The sequence below is a fragment of the Hoplias malabaricus genome, chromosome 8 (assembly GCF_029633855.1).
Source record: "Hoplias malabaricus isolate fHopMal1 chromosome 8, fHopMal1.hap1, whole genome shotgun sequence".
Taxonomy (NCBI): Eukaryota; Metazoa; Chordata; class Actinopteri; order Characiformes; family Erythrinidae; genus Hoplias; species Hoplias malabaricus.
In genome coordinates this window covers 20,702,299-20,720,163 of record NC_089807.1, presented here as the reverse complement: position 1 = coordinate 20,720,163, position 17,865 = coordinate 20,702,299, and the positions used below count along the sequence as shown (strand labels likewise).

Genomic DNA, 17,865 nt, shown 5'->3' with positions numbered 1-17,865 from the left:
CTGGCAAAAAAATAAAAAACTTTCTGGGCCACCTTTTACCTGTGGGTCACAGATTGGGTAACTCTGCTCCGAAAACCAGAACAGGACATCCCTGAAGCAAGGGCAGCGTTTCAGCTTCTCAAAGTACTCAGGACAGTTTCTGACACCCTGGATTGTGTCTGCGCGAGTGTGTGTTGAGGTTAGATCTTTCCTTCCCTCTCTGTGGTCTCCAGCCCTGCTCAAGGTAAATGAAGAGAGAACGCTGAGGACTGACGGATAGGCGGGGAAGTGGGCGTGGCATAAAGGATCACCCAGCCAATCATAGTGTTCCTGATTGATCGAGCTGCTGGCGCTCTGCCAGCTGAGCGCGGCGCTCGAGACCTTGTGTGTGTGTGTGTGTGTGTGTGTGTGTGTGTAATGTACAAAGTTCTTTGAGACTTTGAGTGCGGGCGGGGAAAGTGCGCGCACGCTGTTTGTGCAGTGAGCGGCGCGAGGTCCGTCGTTCTGTATTTTTTCTCGAGCGGCTGTACGATCCTCGGCAGTGTTTCTGAGACTGTATAGCCGAAGTTATTTAGTTTTGTTTTGTTGTTGTCTTCGCCACACACTCGGACTTTACTCTTTCTCGCCAGCAGAACTCGACGAGTCTCCTAACTCGCTTGTTTTGAAGGCGTGTGTGATTTCGAGCGTCGTTTTTTTTAACCTGTTGATCTCTAAGGACGAAGTGCGCGCGACGCGGCGCGAGCTGCGCAGAGATGACGGCGGACAGAGACAAGAAGAGGTGCGTGTTTCTCTCTCTCTCTCTGAGCGCTTCAGTGTGAGCTCTGTTCTCTGGGTTCTGCGGTTTTAAAGAGGTTCGCGTTGTGGAGGAGAAGAGTCAGGGAGCCGCGAAGGCTCAAATCTATGGAGAAGAGTGTGCGACACCTGACACAACACACACCGCAGTAATATTATTAATATTAATATTCAGAATATTATACATCTGGAAGAATAAGAATGTAGTTACACAGACTGCTAGCAAAGGCCTGTAAACTAAACTTTTTGTAGGCCTTATTTTAAGTTAATATTAGCAACTTATAGCAACTTACAGAGTTATACAGAGTTGTAGAAAAGCCTACACACTGTATTTATAATAATAATAATAACAAATATTTCTAAATTATTATTATTTTTTTTCTACATTGAGTGTATGGACTTGCTTTCATTAACCAGATCAATAAAACAAGACTTTTGGCCAGTGGCAAACTTTTAGACACTTTACACATAGACACTTTAATATATAATAAGATGTGTATTGTATTTATTTGTTACACAATTTATTTGTTTTCACAAGCCTTTTTTTGGCCTTTGGTCTTAGGGCCATGCTTTAAATCACACTGATTAAAAAAAAAACACTGTTTATACAGATCTAGGACATTACACTATTAAAAGTATGCTTTTATTTGGCTGTTAGCTGCAATAACATGTGCTATGAGAGGATGGCAGAAATGGAGGCTATGTATCTGTCATGTATTCGGTCATACGCTCAGTCTTAACGTGAAAACACTCACCACTGTATAATTCACTGTATGACAGTATTTTAAATGCTGGTAAATGTTTAAGTGATTTTTTTTCCTGTTGTAAGTAACTCTTCATTAGCAGTGAGGGAAAACATGAAGCTGGTGTGGTCAGGTGTTGTGCTGGGTTTATTAGTTCAAACAGTGCTAAAGTAAGTTACTGCAAGATCAGATGTTTGTGGTTGTGATTGGCGCTGATATTCGGCCTGTGGGAATTCTTCTGGAAAGAGACTTTTCCAAGACTTTAGTAAATGCTGTTTGGTCTGTGGAAGGAGAATGTGCCCCTTGGGAACATCTGCCTTTTGCAGCAATGTCTGCGTGGGTTTACTATCATGGGTTTTATAGGTATTTATAGACATTCTCAATTGATTTGGTAGCAATAATAAAAGACATAAAAATAAACATTATATGAATTCTTCTGAGAAAAATATTTATAAAATGTAGATAATATCATTCAAAAATTTGTTTTACAGTTAATCAATTATATTAAATTAACACATTTCACAGTATTAAAGAGTGTAGTCTTTATTTTAAATAAATTATATATATATATATATAATGTTTACCATGCATTTACTGAATGGCCTAACTGTAATAAAAATATCACTAAGTACTCCAAATATCATTATATCTTCGAGAAGAAACTATAGGACATTTAAGGCTTAACAGACTGTTGTGCCATGTTTAAAACGTTAAAAACCTTATTTAATATAAAGCCATAAGTTGATGATGCAGTTGTATCTCAGTTTTTACCCCTAACTGAATTAATGGATTTCATGTTCACATCTCTGAAATGTTAGGTTGATTGAACATAAATGTATCTGCTTTGGGCCCTGGGGCAGCTGAATGCTGAAGCTCTAAATATCTTGATGATAAGAAATTAGTTGAAAGCTATACTTATCAGACCATGTTAAATCCTGTACACAGCTATTAAAGGAATGACTGAGAGTTTTACACAAAATAGTTATAGTATTGTCTCCCATGGACCTTTGTCTGTGGGTTTGATGTGTCTGAGTGTGTGCTTGTGTGTATGTGTGTATGTGATTTAGACAACACGTCTGAAAGTCTGCTTTAGGCTTTTGGCTAATTTTTCCTGACCGGCTCTGTGTGCTTTATCAGAGCAATCAGAGGGAAGCTGAACACAAACAAACATCAGCATTACAGTCAAATGAAGAGCATGTATCTTTAGTATCAGGATATTGAGATTTAGAGGGGGATGTGGACCCTGTTGACCGTTTCCTCAGGGGACCGACGCCGCACTGGGCCGAGTACAGGCTTACACAACACATGGCGGCCATCTTCGAACTTGGGGAGGCTATCCGGTCTTGAGTGAGAGCGAATGGCTCTAGAGAGATAGCATGGTGTGGTCTCCTATAACGTTTGCCTGCATTTGAATGTGATTTTGAGATGTTATCTATCAGACCTTGTGTACTGTCAATAGAATAAGGCTGTCCCTATACAAGAGCTTATTTTGCTGTTGCCATGTGTGCATTTCAGCTGAGCCCGTATTTCTGTACATCAAATATGTTTTTGTTTTTTTTTGTTTAATTATTATTCTTTTTCACTTGGTTCTCACTTATTTCTCAATGCTGTTTTTGAGCTCTCACATAAATGTGGGTCCAGCACTGTGATTGGAGAGACAGAAAGTATTGAACTTTATGTAAGATGCAGCACAAAATCTGAATTCATTTTATCCCATGTTTTCAGACTTAGTCAGTCCACATGAAACTGAGTGGGTTGTTTTATTTCACAGTTTGTGGGTCCCCAAATTATGATGCACATGCACTAATAAATAGCCATTTCATGATATATCCAGGAACATCCTTTGAAATACCAAAATGTCCTGTGTGGAACCAAAAGTTCAGCTTTTTTCTGTTAAATGGCTTCAACAAATCTTTTCCTCCCATAAGTCTTTAACTGTAAACCTAAAAAAACAACTAAAATAAATGAAATAACATTTAAATAAATAAAAGTGCCACAGAAGAACAATTTCCCCCTAGGATCCAGGAACAAACTTAGTTTGAGATACTTCAAATTGGGACATTCGGTAAAATGCATTAAATGTTTAACAATTAAAATATGGTAAAATATTTTTTAAACAAAAGAGCACAAGGAAAACATTTCTAGTGACTGCGCTGAACAACCAAATTTTATTTTGTAAATATAAACAAATGTGATGCCTGCAACACATGCCAAAATGTTGAGACAAAGGCAGAATAAGAGTGAACATTGTACAGAAAATGCCAGGTACATTTGAATCTTAAAACAATCCACAATGACAGTGTGAACTGGTAAAGGGTAGGGTATCAGCATACATAAAGGAGCGGGTACACAAAGGAGCGACTACCAAAGATGGGTTGTGGCTCATCTCTTTGTGCCATATTTTGTGGGAGAATTGACAAACATTAACAGCATGTTTCACCATTATGTACTATACTGTACATTATATTGTAACAGTGTTGTCTATGTAGGGCAACACTGTTAAAGTGCATGACCTTTGAGTCCTCAGATGGCATGGCATGAGAAACTCTCATGATTGCATGATACATACAGTCAAATAAGTTTAGGAGCATTTTGGAAAAACCTTGTCAGATAACACACAGTCCCCCTCCACTTCAAGAAATGAAACCTGAAACTCTGTTACACAAAGAGAAAGCAACACATCCATTCTATGTGAAAACACTAAATAGTCCTCTTGTCCCAATCTCATATCAGATATCCAAAATACAGAAGAAACATGTGCTGTGGTAAGAGGAGACTATGTTTTAGCTTTTTTTTCTCCATGCTATTGATGACAGGGACCAGCGATAGGTGCAAAAGCCAACATCTCTCATGGCATGAGGGTGCATAAGTGGCCATGGCATATGTGACTTGCATATGTCAGATGTTTCCATTAATTTGGAGGCAAACACTGATGTTTTAGACAGACATATGCTGCTGGCAAGTTGTCTGATCCTGGGAAGTCTACAGTTATTTCACTAAGAACCAAGACAATGCTGGGCATCATTGTGTATGTGGCTTCATAGACACAGAGGGTGTGCTTGACTGATCTGCTTGAGGTCTATATCTGTCTGCTATGGCCTATAATGAAGACAAGAATCAGGCATTGGTGGCCACTGTTGATAGGTCTTGTATCAAAACTTTAACAAATGGTATACTCAGTTTCCTAATGATTTAACAGGATAATTAAAAGGAAATGTGGTAAAACATGTCCCACTTTTTTGGTGTTAATTTATTATAAATATGTTTTTGCTTTTCAGCAAACATTTGGATATAATTTATTTGTGCTTTTGTCAGTTTAAAAACACTAATACATTTACACACTAGAAACGTAAGATTATGCTGAAGACTTTCCACACTGACACATTAGCAAAAATGCTCTAATAAATAAACCACCAAGAAAAATAAATATACACACACATATATATATATATATATATACCATAAGCCTTTTTTAAAGGAATAAACCACTGTATTAATATACAGTGTTGGACATTAAACATGAATTTTATAGAATAAATAGTAAGATCAGATGACCCCAGATTGCACAGTGATGTCAGTTCCACAGATCAGTTTGTGCTTGCACTGCAGCAGTCTGTGAGGCAACCCTCTGTTTGACAATGACATATTCACATTCATATTGACTAGTGATTATGGGCATTTTCTGCTGGATTTGTTTTGGTGCTCCCGAAAGATTACATCAGCCTCATTTCTACATACATGAACACACTGAAGCCCCTGAGACAGAGACCCAGAGGGAGCAAGAGGGGCCCAGTTAAACTGTAATGGCTCTGTTAAACTGAGCTGTCCAGTTTACTGTGCAAAAACTGGCTCACTGCCTAAGGTGACCAGTGCCAACCTTACCAGTGCCCGGTCCAAACTCTGACCACAGTCTCTCAAGCCTCTCGAACTCAAACACAAACAGTCACAAGCAGAATCAAATGCTGTACTGGAAAAGCACACTTGCATATACCATGAATTTGTCTTGATGGGTTTTCTTGTGTGTATATATATATATATATATATATATTATACACATCAGATCAGCTTTTTCTAAGCTCAGTAATAAGTTCTATTTTATCTGTCGGTGTTTTAAAGCTAAAGCTAATTGGAGAACAGGTAATTCTGCCGAATGAAGACAAACACACATGCGCATGCACAAGCAAAGTTCAGACTATGTTGCTGCTTGAACACCAATCCTTCATTCCATGCCCTCTTGTCTTCGTGATGAACACTCCAGCGGCCGTGTGTTGATGTAGGTTGATGTTCTATAGGGGTCTGCCATGAGAGATTTGAGTGCAACAGAGAAAACCTCAGCCTCTCCCAGCTGTCGGACTTGTTCAAACAAAAATGTGTAGTTTATTGTGACATGATCTCTGGAGAGGGCCTGAATCTAGGCCTCTAAATCTCCACCCTCAGCTAACAGCAGGGGCATGAGGCACAGAGCTCAGTTCCAGAGCTTGTCCTCTCTCTTTCTTATCCCTCTTTCTTTTCTGGATTCATAAAACTCATTGGTTGGCCTTTACCAGAACTTTCCTTGGCCCCCTCAGAAGCCTGTCTCCTGGTCTTTCCTGTCCGCCAGCCCCCAGTTTCCTCCGTTTGCAACGCTGCTCATTCCAGATTGACTCTGATAACATGTTTGTCACTGAATGCTGGAATTTATGGCATATGTGCTGCCTGTGTTTAGCTAGACCACCTTCCAGTGTCCATAGGCGGTTTGCCTTATTTAGAGTCAATCACATCTCATAGTGATGTATTAACATCGTTGACTTACCATCTCTAAAATATCTCATCCCAAGATTGAAGGAGTCTACGCCAGCACTGGACGTGTGAGGGAACATGCTATTCCAGGAGATCAGAGATTAGCCCAGGATGCATTGTTCAATGTTTGTGTTTAGTGAGATGCTGAAATGACAGGAAAACACCCTATAAGCAAGCAAGGTCGAGGAGCCTGGGAGGATTTGTTTTGACGTTGTGTGGTTTCTACAGCCTGAACGTCACTCAGGTGTGCAGGCGTTAAGGGTTTTGTGCAAAACCAAAACAAAAAAACAGATTCCTGGACGCCATGAAGGCACACTGCGAAAATGATGAAAAAGAACTTCTTAGTAGTAGTTTATAATCAGAACAACTGAACTTGCATACTAATTGCCCAATAATATATAATTAGTCTTTTAAGTACGACATATGTGCAGTATGTGCTTTTTTTGGGGGTAGGTTTTTAGCATCAAATACACATCTGTCTATTTGGAGATGTACAGTGCCTTGCGAAAGTATCCAGTCCCCTTGAAATTTTCAAACTTTGCCACATTTCAGGCTTCAAACATAAAGATATAAAATTACATTTTTTTGTGAAGAATCAACAAGTAGGACAAAATCGTGAAGTGGAATGAAATTTATTGGATGTGTCAAACATTTTTAACAAATAAAAAACTGAAAAGTGGGGCGGCAAAATTATTCGGCCCCTTTACTTTCAGTGCAGCAAACTCACTCCAGAAGTTCAGTGAGGATCTCTGAATGATCCAATGTTGTCCCAAATGACTGATGATGATAAATAGAATCCACCTGTGTGTAATCAGTTCTCCGTATAAATGCACCTGCTCTGCGATAGTCTCAGGGTTCTGTTCAAAGCGCAGAGAGCATCATGAAGGCCAAGGAACACACCAGGCAGGTCCGAGATACTGTTGTGGAGAAGTTTAAAGCCGGATATGGATACAAAAGGATTTCCCAAGCTTTAAACATCCCAAGGAGCACTGTGCAAGCAATCATATTGAAATGGGAGGAGTATCAGACCACTGCAAATCTACCAAGACCTGGCCGTCCCTCTAAACCTTCATCTCAAACAAGGAGAAGGCTGATCAGAAATGCAGCCAAGTGGCCCATGATCACTCTGGATGAACTGCAGAGATCTACAGCTTAGGTGGGAGTGTCTGTCCATAGGACAACAATCAGTCATACACTGCACAATTCTGGCCTTTATGGAAGAGTGGCAAGAAGAAAGCCATTTCGCAAAGATATCCATAAAAAGTCTCATTTAAAGTTTGCCACAAGCCACCTGGGAGATGCACCAAACATGTGGAAGAAGGTGCTCTGGTCAGATGAAACCAAAATCGAAGTGTTTGGCCACAATGCAAAACGATATGTTTGGCATAAAAGCAACACAGCTCAACACACCATCCCCACTGTCAAACATGGTGGTGGCAGCATCATGGTTTGGGCCTGCCTTTCGTCAGCAGGGACAGGGAAGATGGGCAAAATTGATGGGAAGATGGATGGGGCCAAATACAGGACCATTCTGGAAGAAAACCTGTATTTATACACACGTTGGTAGGTGGATTGATGACTCAAAAAGTGTCCGTAGGTGTGAGTGAATGTGTGTGTCTGTGTTGCCCTGTGAAGGACTGGCGCCCCCTCCAGGGTGTATCCCCTGCCTTGCACCCAATGATTCCAGGTAGGCTCTGGACCCACCGTGTCCCTGAATTGGATAAGCGGTTACAGATAATGAATGAATGAATGAATGTTTGAAGCCTGAAATGTGGCAAAAAGTTGAAAAGTTCAAGGGGGCCGAATACTTTCGCAAGGCACTGTATATCATGGATCTTTTATGTTTACTTTTATCTTTTTTATCTTTTATTTTTTTATGGCTTCTTTATTATTGCGCAGCATTGATAAATAAAGCTTGACTTATTTAAAATGAGATGAACTAAAGATGATGAGTTTGGAAGTTCCCCTCTTTTAAGGATATTTTCTTACTTGTGTTTTATTTTCTTTGTTAAATATAAACTTATCCCTATGTTTGTAGAACTTACTTTCATATGTTGTAAGGGGAAAAATAATTATGCCTTGTTTTTCAGATTGTTTTTGAAATATGCTGGATATAGTGGTAATGTAATATTTATAAGTGGTTCAATTAATATATTTTAATAATGCAGTGAAATTATGTAGCTATATTCAAGCAGTGCTCAAATCATCAGTAATAATAACTCCTGAAGTGGTTGGGGAAGGCCACAGTCCATTAATACAAGAATGGAGCTGGTGTTTTAGTGAACACTCCCAGTCTGCACATGACTGCTCGATTGATTCAGTTTTGCGGATTTTGAACACAATCCTTTAACTGCTGTTGTCATGCTGCCGTGTAGGTCCAGCTGGTAGCGTGGCACCTCTTGACACAACTGTTGGCTTTGTTCACAAACACTGGGGGCCCTAGGGGGGCTAGTTGTATCTGGCTGCTGTGTAACCCAAAGCATGGCGCTGATTGTTATGAAAATAGTTTTGTGGCAGAGGAGCAGATGGCTGTGGTCATGTTGGACCGTACCTGCGGCTACCGCTCTGACACCTTGATTAAAAACTCACGTAGGAGAGGGAGAGGTTAGCAATATTGTGATCTGTCACCAAGGTGGATCTTGTGGGAACCAGGCTGCATTAAATGGGACTTTTATAACAATCTGTGTTTGTGCAAGGTCTGTAAGCGGCACTGTCTTGTCACATATTAGGTTAGATGTTTTTAAAAAGAATTCTAGAGCTTGACTGAGAATGATTTGAGGATGGGACATTTTGGCAACTTTATTTTGAGAAATGTTGGGGATCAGTGATAAAAAACCAAACACACACACACACATAAATATCATTAATAATGTTTTTTCCATCAATTATCTGTAGCTAATACGTCCATTACCTCAGCAAATTAAACAACAGAACTAGGCAAAACCACAGTGTCACATAAAAATACATTTTATTCTATATTTTTTTACATTTTCTGTGTTGAGTAACATTGTTGGAAAGTGTATGGATATATCTTGCCATAAGGTAACTTTTTTAAAAGCGAGTTTAAGTTTTTATAAACTGTAATGGGGACAAAACCATGCATTTGAGAATGTGGTGTGTCCTCTGTGTCCCAGACATAAATGACCCTTTTAGAGTAGAGTAGAATATTGTAACAGCAGAGATCATGTTAATTTGTAAAATGTAGTTATGAATGATGTTACATAGCTATAGGCTAAACATAAAGCTGTGGGTTCAAATAAAGACCTGACTGATATATCAATGTGTTGTTCATTTTAATGCTGTATACACGTGGCGTCGTAATGAAAGTGGTATACAGTGTGCTGACCCTCCATTTTGGGGTAAGCTGCTTTTAACATGGCATGTGTTGTGCTCGCTGCTTGGATGTAAAAGTGGATCCAGCTCCTTGTTGTGCATCCCAGTGAAAATGATGAGATTCATCACACAGTTGAAAGTTGTGAAAGCAGCTTAAGAAAATATTAAATTTAAATGCAATGGTCTTTCGAACAAAAGCTCCCTTAGGAAGGTGCTAAGAACTAACGTGACCTTGTCTATGTCTGAATAAGGTAAGAAGGAGATATTCACACTGTCAACATTTGTGGTGTTTGTGTTTTGCCTGGATATATTTATTTATAATTTCATCTAAATATATATGGAACAGATATAGAACTGTAGAACATTTTTTTGTTGTTGTTGCAGTAGATGGGATTTGTAGACTTTTAGACATTGCTGCTTAAGTGACCTTTAACTCATTCGCATACTCTCCTTCAGCTGCAGAGCATGGTGCAACATAGTGTTCAGAAAATAAGTCTGTTATGGAAAACTCTGAAAGATTCATTCTTCACAAGGCTGGAACCTTCCATTCTCCAGCTTCTTATTCTGAATTTCCATTCCACCTTAAAGGGTTCATCGTTAGGTGTCAGAATGAAACTACTGCACTTTTTAAGGAAGAACAACATATTTAAATTAAAATAAGCGACAATCATTCTTCCTACACAACTTATTTGAATATTAGCAACTTCTGCAAATGCCTTGAACATAAAATGTTTCTGTAATAAAGTAGAACATTTAACAAGCTACAAGGAGACTTTTTTGTATGTTTCTTTTAGCTCAATCATCATAAAATGAAGATCGCATGTACATATAATGCCAGTGACTTAATCTTTATCTTCTAAATCAACTAAAAAAAAATAGTTTTAAGCACTGTGTGTGCTCTTTGGTTCAGTTTTTGTTTGCCCTCTTTTTTAATTAGTTACTTAACATTGGTATCAGTGTCCAAATTTCAATATCGGCTGGGCCCCATTTCAGATCTCCATTAGAAATGGAAGGAAATAGAGGTCCTGTCAGCCCAAAACTCTCACTTGTAACTTTTGTGGCCTTGATTAAGGTAGATTTTCTTAGCTGACAAATCATTGCAATATGGAGGGTATTCCATGCTTTGGACATGAGAGAATCCTTTAGTGTAAAGCAGACTCATTCATCTATAGCTGTTTCATGCTCATTGAACCTGAAACTGTGGTTTTTGACATGTGTTCCCATTTACATACATGTTGAAAAAGTCCAAAATGAGTCTGGACCATATCCCAGATAGCAGTGAATGTTCGACCCAAAGGTGGCCCACATTTGCAGCACTCATATGGCCCTTTGGCCTTGAAAGGTGCTGCCTCAGGGTGAGTCTGGCTGCCTCAACTCAGCCACAGGTCCAAACTTATATGTGCCAAATGTCAAATGAGTTGTGGAACAAATCTGGGCAAAATTTAAATTTGGCACATGACACAAGCAGTAACTCAAATCAGACTCTTGACACTTGCCAATGCTGTTACGGAGCTGTGGCAGAGATTAGGCCCAAATATGTCTGCAACCTGTGCTGGACTGTATCGATTATTTCTGATTAGAATCTACCAATTAAGAGCTGTATTTTACTTATGTGAAGGTTTTAGTGTTTTTTTCAGTAACAGCAAAGCAGCAATGACCAACACCTCAAGATATGGATCTGTACGTTTGTAGTTGAACCTGTGTTTCTGGTATTGCTCCTTTGTTGTTCTGACATAACTCTTTACCTTACTCAGCGGATTGTCCTTTTGGCCATACAAACATCAACATTTGTGTAACATGTTTGCTTTTATCACCTTTTTTCAAAAGCAGAGAATCTTTTATCTGTCCATGACTCTGGATAAAATGTCCCAGAACATTACGTAAGGCAATATATGCAGTTCTCTATTGATAATGTTTTTCTGTTGAATCATATACTGTGTTCCTGGGTGGTGTAGCCATCTAAATGTTAATCCTGTTGTTGGGGGATTAGAGGTTAGATGCTCAGTGATGCTACAGCAGTTTGTAGCCTGCAGTCCTGGAGAGAATTATTAGCCTCACTTGTCTAATTGAGTTGGGTGGCCCTCCCACTCACTTTCTCCCTATCATCTCAGAACAATACTAGTTATTCTGATAAAGAAAAAATGTATTAGTAGGCAATTGGTACTCTCCTCCAAGTGTGTTGAACTGTCAGATTATGCTCTGCTAGTAGCAGTTTTAATAAAACAGTGATTTTTGGCTTTATGTGTCTCAGAGGAAGCATTGCTGTGACAGGGAACCCTGAAAAGAGGGAGTGAAATAGCCACAAATACATTGGAGAAAAACTTAAAGGCATCCTCTTTGTAAGACGTATGGAATTATGTCAAATAAATACGGGGGAAAAAATGCACATATTAGTATTTTGTTCCCCCGTCTTCAGCTTTGATCACGGTACAAATTTACCATGAAATTGTTTCGAAAACATGATGCAATGTCATAACATTTATTTTGGCACAGAGCATATATTTTTAGCCAAGATCTTGTGTTGATGACAAGTGTTGAACCACAATATGAAGTGTTCTCCAGCACATCCCAAAGACTTTTAATACAGGTCAGGACCCTGTGGTGGGAAATTCATGTGTGAAAATGATTCTTCATATTCCCAGGACCACTCAGACACCATATTGATCAGATAACCAGGTCATTCAGGTCCTCAGCTGACTTCATATTATGGCCAAATAACGGTACTAAGCCTAGACCTGACCAACTGAAGCAACCCCTGAAGTTTTTACTGCATGAAATATGCATAATATCTATATATCTATAAGTAATTATGGCCAATGTTTTGTCCCTATCCTTTTTTTTTTCATTAAAATGCAAAGACTTTTTAAAGTTTCTCACAATAATTAACAGTTTTAATCATGTGCTACACAGTCCTTAAAGGCGATATATTTGACCTCTTTTTTCACAAGTTAACACGCATCTTCTTTGGGATCTTAATAAAATGTCAGATTTATTTTGGTCAAAATACCACAAGGAACAAACAATACATCACCTTACTCTTTTTGTCTAAACAGCGCCTGTTCTGTTAATTGAGAATCTGTCCATTTCTATTGGTTCTTTTATTTCTCTGTTTTTGTTTTTGTTTTTATTTGCAATATTCACTCAGAAGAAGGAAAGTCTTCATGGTTGCAGGCCTGTAATTTGACCCAGAGAGAAGCAGTAATATCTTGTCCACAACCTCAGGTTACTCCTCCTGAGATGGTTGCTTATAGATTAACATTCATAAAAACAGTTTTTGTTACATTTTTGGATATACAGAGATTCTTTATAAATTTTGCACCAAGATCTGGAAGTATGTACCATTTTCCATAATGGCAGCACATATTGCGCTTGTCTGCTGGACTATAATATTAAACAAAAGAGTATATACCCATGCTATTATTAACAAGCTTGCTATTGGCTGACACACTCTCACTCAATAATTGTTTCACAGTTTGTCTTACACTGGAGGAGTCGCTCATGTTTTCAATCATAAAAATCAAACATGTTTGAAAATATTTGAGTCCCAGTTAACTCATGAGCTTAATTTCAAGGTTTAAGATGGACTCATTGTCACTCTCACACTACCAGATTATCCGCAAAATAATCACTGAATTAATGAATGAATGAAACATGAGGTTGGTAGATGATGATGATGATGATGAAGGTGAAGTGTGGTGTTTCTGTGTTTTAGAGGAGTGGCTTTGGAAGGAAAGGAGTGGGAATCCTTTGGTTGAAATGATTTAATCCCTGTATTTCCAATGAAAGTCATTCATCTCCCAAAACAGTTACAGGAAGCAAAAAAACCTATTTGGAAAAGATTAAATTCCAAGTAATTTTGGAGCATTTCCATTTATCGATTCATCATTGAATTTTAACACGGTGTGTTAAAACAACTGCTGTGTTCAACTGAAATAGTGAATTAAAAATAATCAAAAATGAAGATACATGTTTTTAATAGGAGAGCAACTATTTCTTTTTATTTATTTCCCAAGTTTTTGGGGCATTATTTGTACAATGCTGAGTGGGATATGCACCAGTTTTATCCATATAACTATAGTACCTGTGTAAATAGTGCCAGTAAGTGTCATGTTTTAGATTTACCATCGGAATTTCTCCATTTTGTGTCTTTCTCCATTTGTGTCTTTTGTAATGGTTTGGAATATGTTTCTGTGACATGGATGTGGCCTTGAATGTCTGTGCAGTATGTTTAGATATTCTCACATGCACTTACATGAGCAGACCACCACAGTTCATGTTACAAATCCACACTGAAAAAAAAAACACTGTTACTAAGGATTATTAATGAGTTTTCATCTGCAGTGCTTTTTTCCATTGCTTTCATTGTAAGTAGTGAATAGTGGACAGAAATCATAATAATTGCTCCTGGAAAGTATGGAATGGTATGTGCAGTAGGCATTCTGTATGGGCCATTCGAAAGCAACCTTTTCTCTGGTTCTGCGCCATTAGTAAATTGCATGGGGCTGAAAATACTGTGTTCCCAGGTCTGGTTTGGTTTCATAAGACATGGTTCAGGTGAAGGTTTCATGACACACTTAATGCTAGTGAGAGAAGTGCTGATGTGTATTAGTGATGTTGACCATGAAGGATTACTGAACAAGTCTAAAGTTGCCCTAGTGTTCTTTTTTTCTCCTCTGACAGTAGGCTATTGAAAGGAGTGTCAGTTGAAACAGCCTAAATGGGGTAAATAATTCTCTGATGATAGCCTTGATACCGAAGGTAATCCGACTGTTTACATCATCGCTTGGCAAGTGGAAGAGTATTCTTTTTTTTTTTTTTTTTAAGTTGTTTTTACAAGTCTTTTCTTTAATACACCCATTGTAGTTATACAGGAGAACCTTTGTTAGGCGTATGTTAATTTCAAAATTAAGAAACATTCACAAACTTTATACAATGCAGGAGGTCTGAAAATTACTTAATACATACATCCATACAAATTATATGTGTACAATACATTTTCACTCATTAATCACCTCAGTTAATATACCCCGTAAAATATACATCAATGTACTATGCAAGTGAGAGGCAACTTTATATTTTAATTTCAATAAATTCTTCCATTACAGCTAAAGAATAATTTCTGAGGAGATGAAATGTAAGATAATCCATTAACAGAAGGAAGATTTACTTTCATCTTGAGGGGCAGGAGAATATCAGGCTTTCACTCAATTCAAAGTGAAAGCCTTCACAAGATTCAAATCAGAGAGAGAAAAAAAGAAAGAGCCATTACTGAGAATAGAATAGAGACAAAATAGTTACAAGAAAAAAAAACAATTGCTAGTGTTCTCAGAATAGGACTTTAATGTACTGTAGATGACTTGGACTGTGATATGAAACCTGAAACCTTTGGAAGTGTGGAAATAACTGCAGATATTTTATAAGAACTGAAAGAATGTCTCAAAAATAATATTCTAAATATCTTAAAATATAGTAGTTTTATTTTAATTTAAAGTCAGTTGCTAGTGATCTGTATTTTAGTTTAGAACTTCAGCTGCTAAAATCACAGTGTGGTCAGAGGCAGTCTGCTGATGTTGTGCATGCTGAAGGTCAGCTAAGAGTTCCAGGAGCACTCCAGCCAGCATGGGACTACCATGGCCGAGGGGACACGAGGGTTTAATTTAGTCGGCTTCATGCAGAGAAAATGACCCCCTACACAGTCATGAGGCTGTGTTCCTGTTTCTGTGTGCTTGAATATGCCAGGACTGCTTAGTCAGTTTGTGTTTGTCAATATTTTCAGTTCTTGCTCGTACATGCAAATGTATTCCACTGGTCCCATGCATGCAAAGCTGCTGAGCCACCTGTTCTCTCCACCTGTTAAACGGTGTTCAAACTCATTCACCAGGTTAGAGGTCAGCTAACGTTATTGAAGCACATAGTGGCGTGCATATTTTAGGGGTTTTCCATCTTCAGCGTAAATGACATGCCATCTAAAGACCCGTATCTCATTCGCCAAAGTAACATAGCTCGCATTTCGCCATGACATGTTGATATCTTTCGCTCGCTTGCTAAATAACTTGAATTCCTACAAATGGCTCTACTGGCAGTGAACTTAAACCTAAGAGTCTAAAAATGGGCCAGAAGGACTTGTGCTTGATGACTATGTAACTGAAGATAATAGTGTCATGTCACTGCGCCTGACCTGACAGACACTTAGTTACGCTCAGGTTACAATTTAACAATCAGCATGGCAAACGTGTAGCACGGACAAGATTATAACACGTGTAAACTGTAACACAGCTCTATAAAAGTTCACATGAGATAATTTTGTATGGTTGCGCCTCTCAGTGTTTGAATGATGGATTATGAGGTGATAGCAATAAGGTTGAACAATTGCTCTATAGAAAAAGGCTCCCAGTTTCATCTTTTTGACATCTTGTGCTCTGTTACAGAGACAACTGATGTGTTCCAGTGATAGTTTGGATGCAGTAGCACATGTCTTGCCACTGACCGTTAGGGGGTGCTCATGTGTTCTCTGTTCTCTGAAACAAAAGTGTAATGATGAGTGTAATTATGATCGTGCTGCACTTTCAGTGTGTGCAGTGTGCACATTTTAAATGTGCAATTATTTGTCATTGTACAACCTACAACGAAATGTGTCTTCCACATTTAACCCATCTGTGGTAGTAAACACACACACACACACACACACACACACTAGTGCACTAAAGGCTGTGAACACACACCCAGAGCAGCGGGCAGCCATCGCCGGCACCTGGGGAGCAGTTGTGGGTTTGTGGCTTTAATAGTAGTGTAGCTTTAATAAAGCCTGTTTTTTGTTTGTTTGTTTGTTTAAAGGGGTCAGTTCTCTTGGGTCTTAATAAAACCTCTGTGACATGCTTTGGTCAAAACACCACAAGGATAAATTAACACAACACCATTCTCCCCCTGTCTAAACATCCCTGTTCAAAATGACCGGTATAAACTCCTATTTTGAATGAGCCTCTGTTTGCTGCAAGCACGAGGCACCCAGGAGTGAGAAGCGAGAAGCATAAACTCAGGCTGTTAGTCATTTCTGCTTGGTTGTCTTTTTTGTGTTCTCATTCTTACCAAGTTTAATAAGTACACATATTTCTATGCTTGTGTTGCATTTGTTTTGCACTGTTTAATCTCCTCTTTGCACTCTCACATGAATATGGGTCTAGAGCTGTCATTGGAGAGGCTCTGTTGAGGAGGATGGAACAACTCTGATGTGCCTGGTATCTACATATAATGCAGCACATAACAATGACTCATTTTATCCTGTTTTCAGACTTAGGCAGATGATAAAAGAAATGACTGGGTTGTTTTATTACACAGTTTGTGGGTTTTGGTAGGCGCTCTAGATCCCCAAAATAAGGTGAAAGCATGAAAAATTGGAGTGGTGAGAACAAGCAAGCTCAACTTTAGCTTCAAATTTCAAATTTAGGAATAATACCCCAGAGAAATCTGACTTACTGTGGATGGATTTAAACACATATTTCAAACTCTAACTTGTATTGGTACTTTACTGTTTGAAAAAATCATTTTTGTTGTGTTTTGAAAATGCCAGATGTTACCCATGTTGTGTAAACAATTCTGGATGAACAGATCCATAGAAACTACTTAACATAAGCCTGGCATGTGCGATTTCACAGTTGCCGACAAATTTCCAGTGTCAGAATAAAATCATCAGAGTTCTACTAGAGTTGTGACACATTCCAGTCATCTGGATAATTCATTCATTCATCTTTTTTAACAGATTTATCCTTAGCATGGTCACAGTGGATCTGTAGCCTACCCAGGATCATAGAACACAAGGCAGGGACACATCTTTTAATGAGTGTCAGTACATCAAAGGCCATCACACACTCACCCTGTCAGTCAAACACTCACACATATGGAAACATTTGAATAACCAGTCCACCTACCAATGCATGTTTTTGGACTGTGGGAGGAGGCTGCAGCACCTGGAGGAAACCCACCCAGACACAGGGAGAACACACCACACTCCTCACAGACAGTCACCCGGAGGAAACCCACGCAGACACAGGGAGAACACACCACACTCCTCACAGACAGTCACCCGGAGGAATCCCACGCAGACACAGGGAGAACACACCAAACTCCACACAGCATCTGGACTATTTGCTGTATTATTCATTGTCTGAAGTTGGAAGAGGTTTTAGTTTTTTTTTTATTTCTTGCTATTTTAGAGAGACCAATTTTTTCCGACTATGAAGAT

At 38.8% G+C, this 17,865-nt stretch overlaps 1 protein-coding gene across 1 annotated transcript in view; it reads left to right on the top strand.

Annotated features, from left to right (window-relative positions):
• The first annotated feature begins 415 nt into the window (after positions 1–415).
• epas1b (endothelial PAS domain protein 1b) overlaps positions 416–17,865 on the top strand; it is a 56,010-nt gene continuing 38,560 nt past the window's right edge. Inside the window, exon 1 of the mRNA XM_066678649.1 lies at positions 416–757. Within this exon, the coding sequence (XP_066534746.1) occupies positions 732–757 (26 nt within the window). The 5' untranslated portion in view covers positions 416–731. The remainder of the gene's footprint in view (positions 758–17,865) is intronic.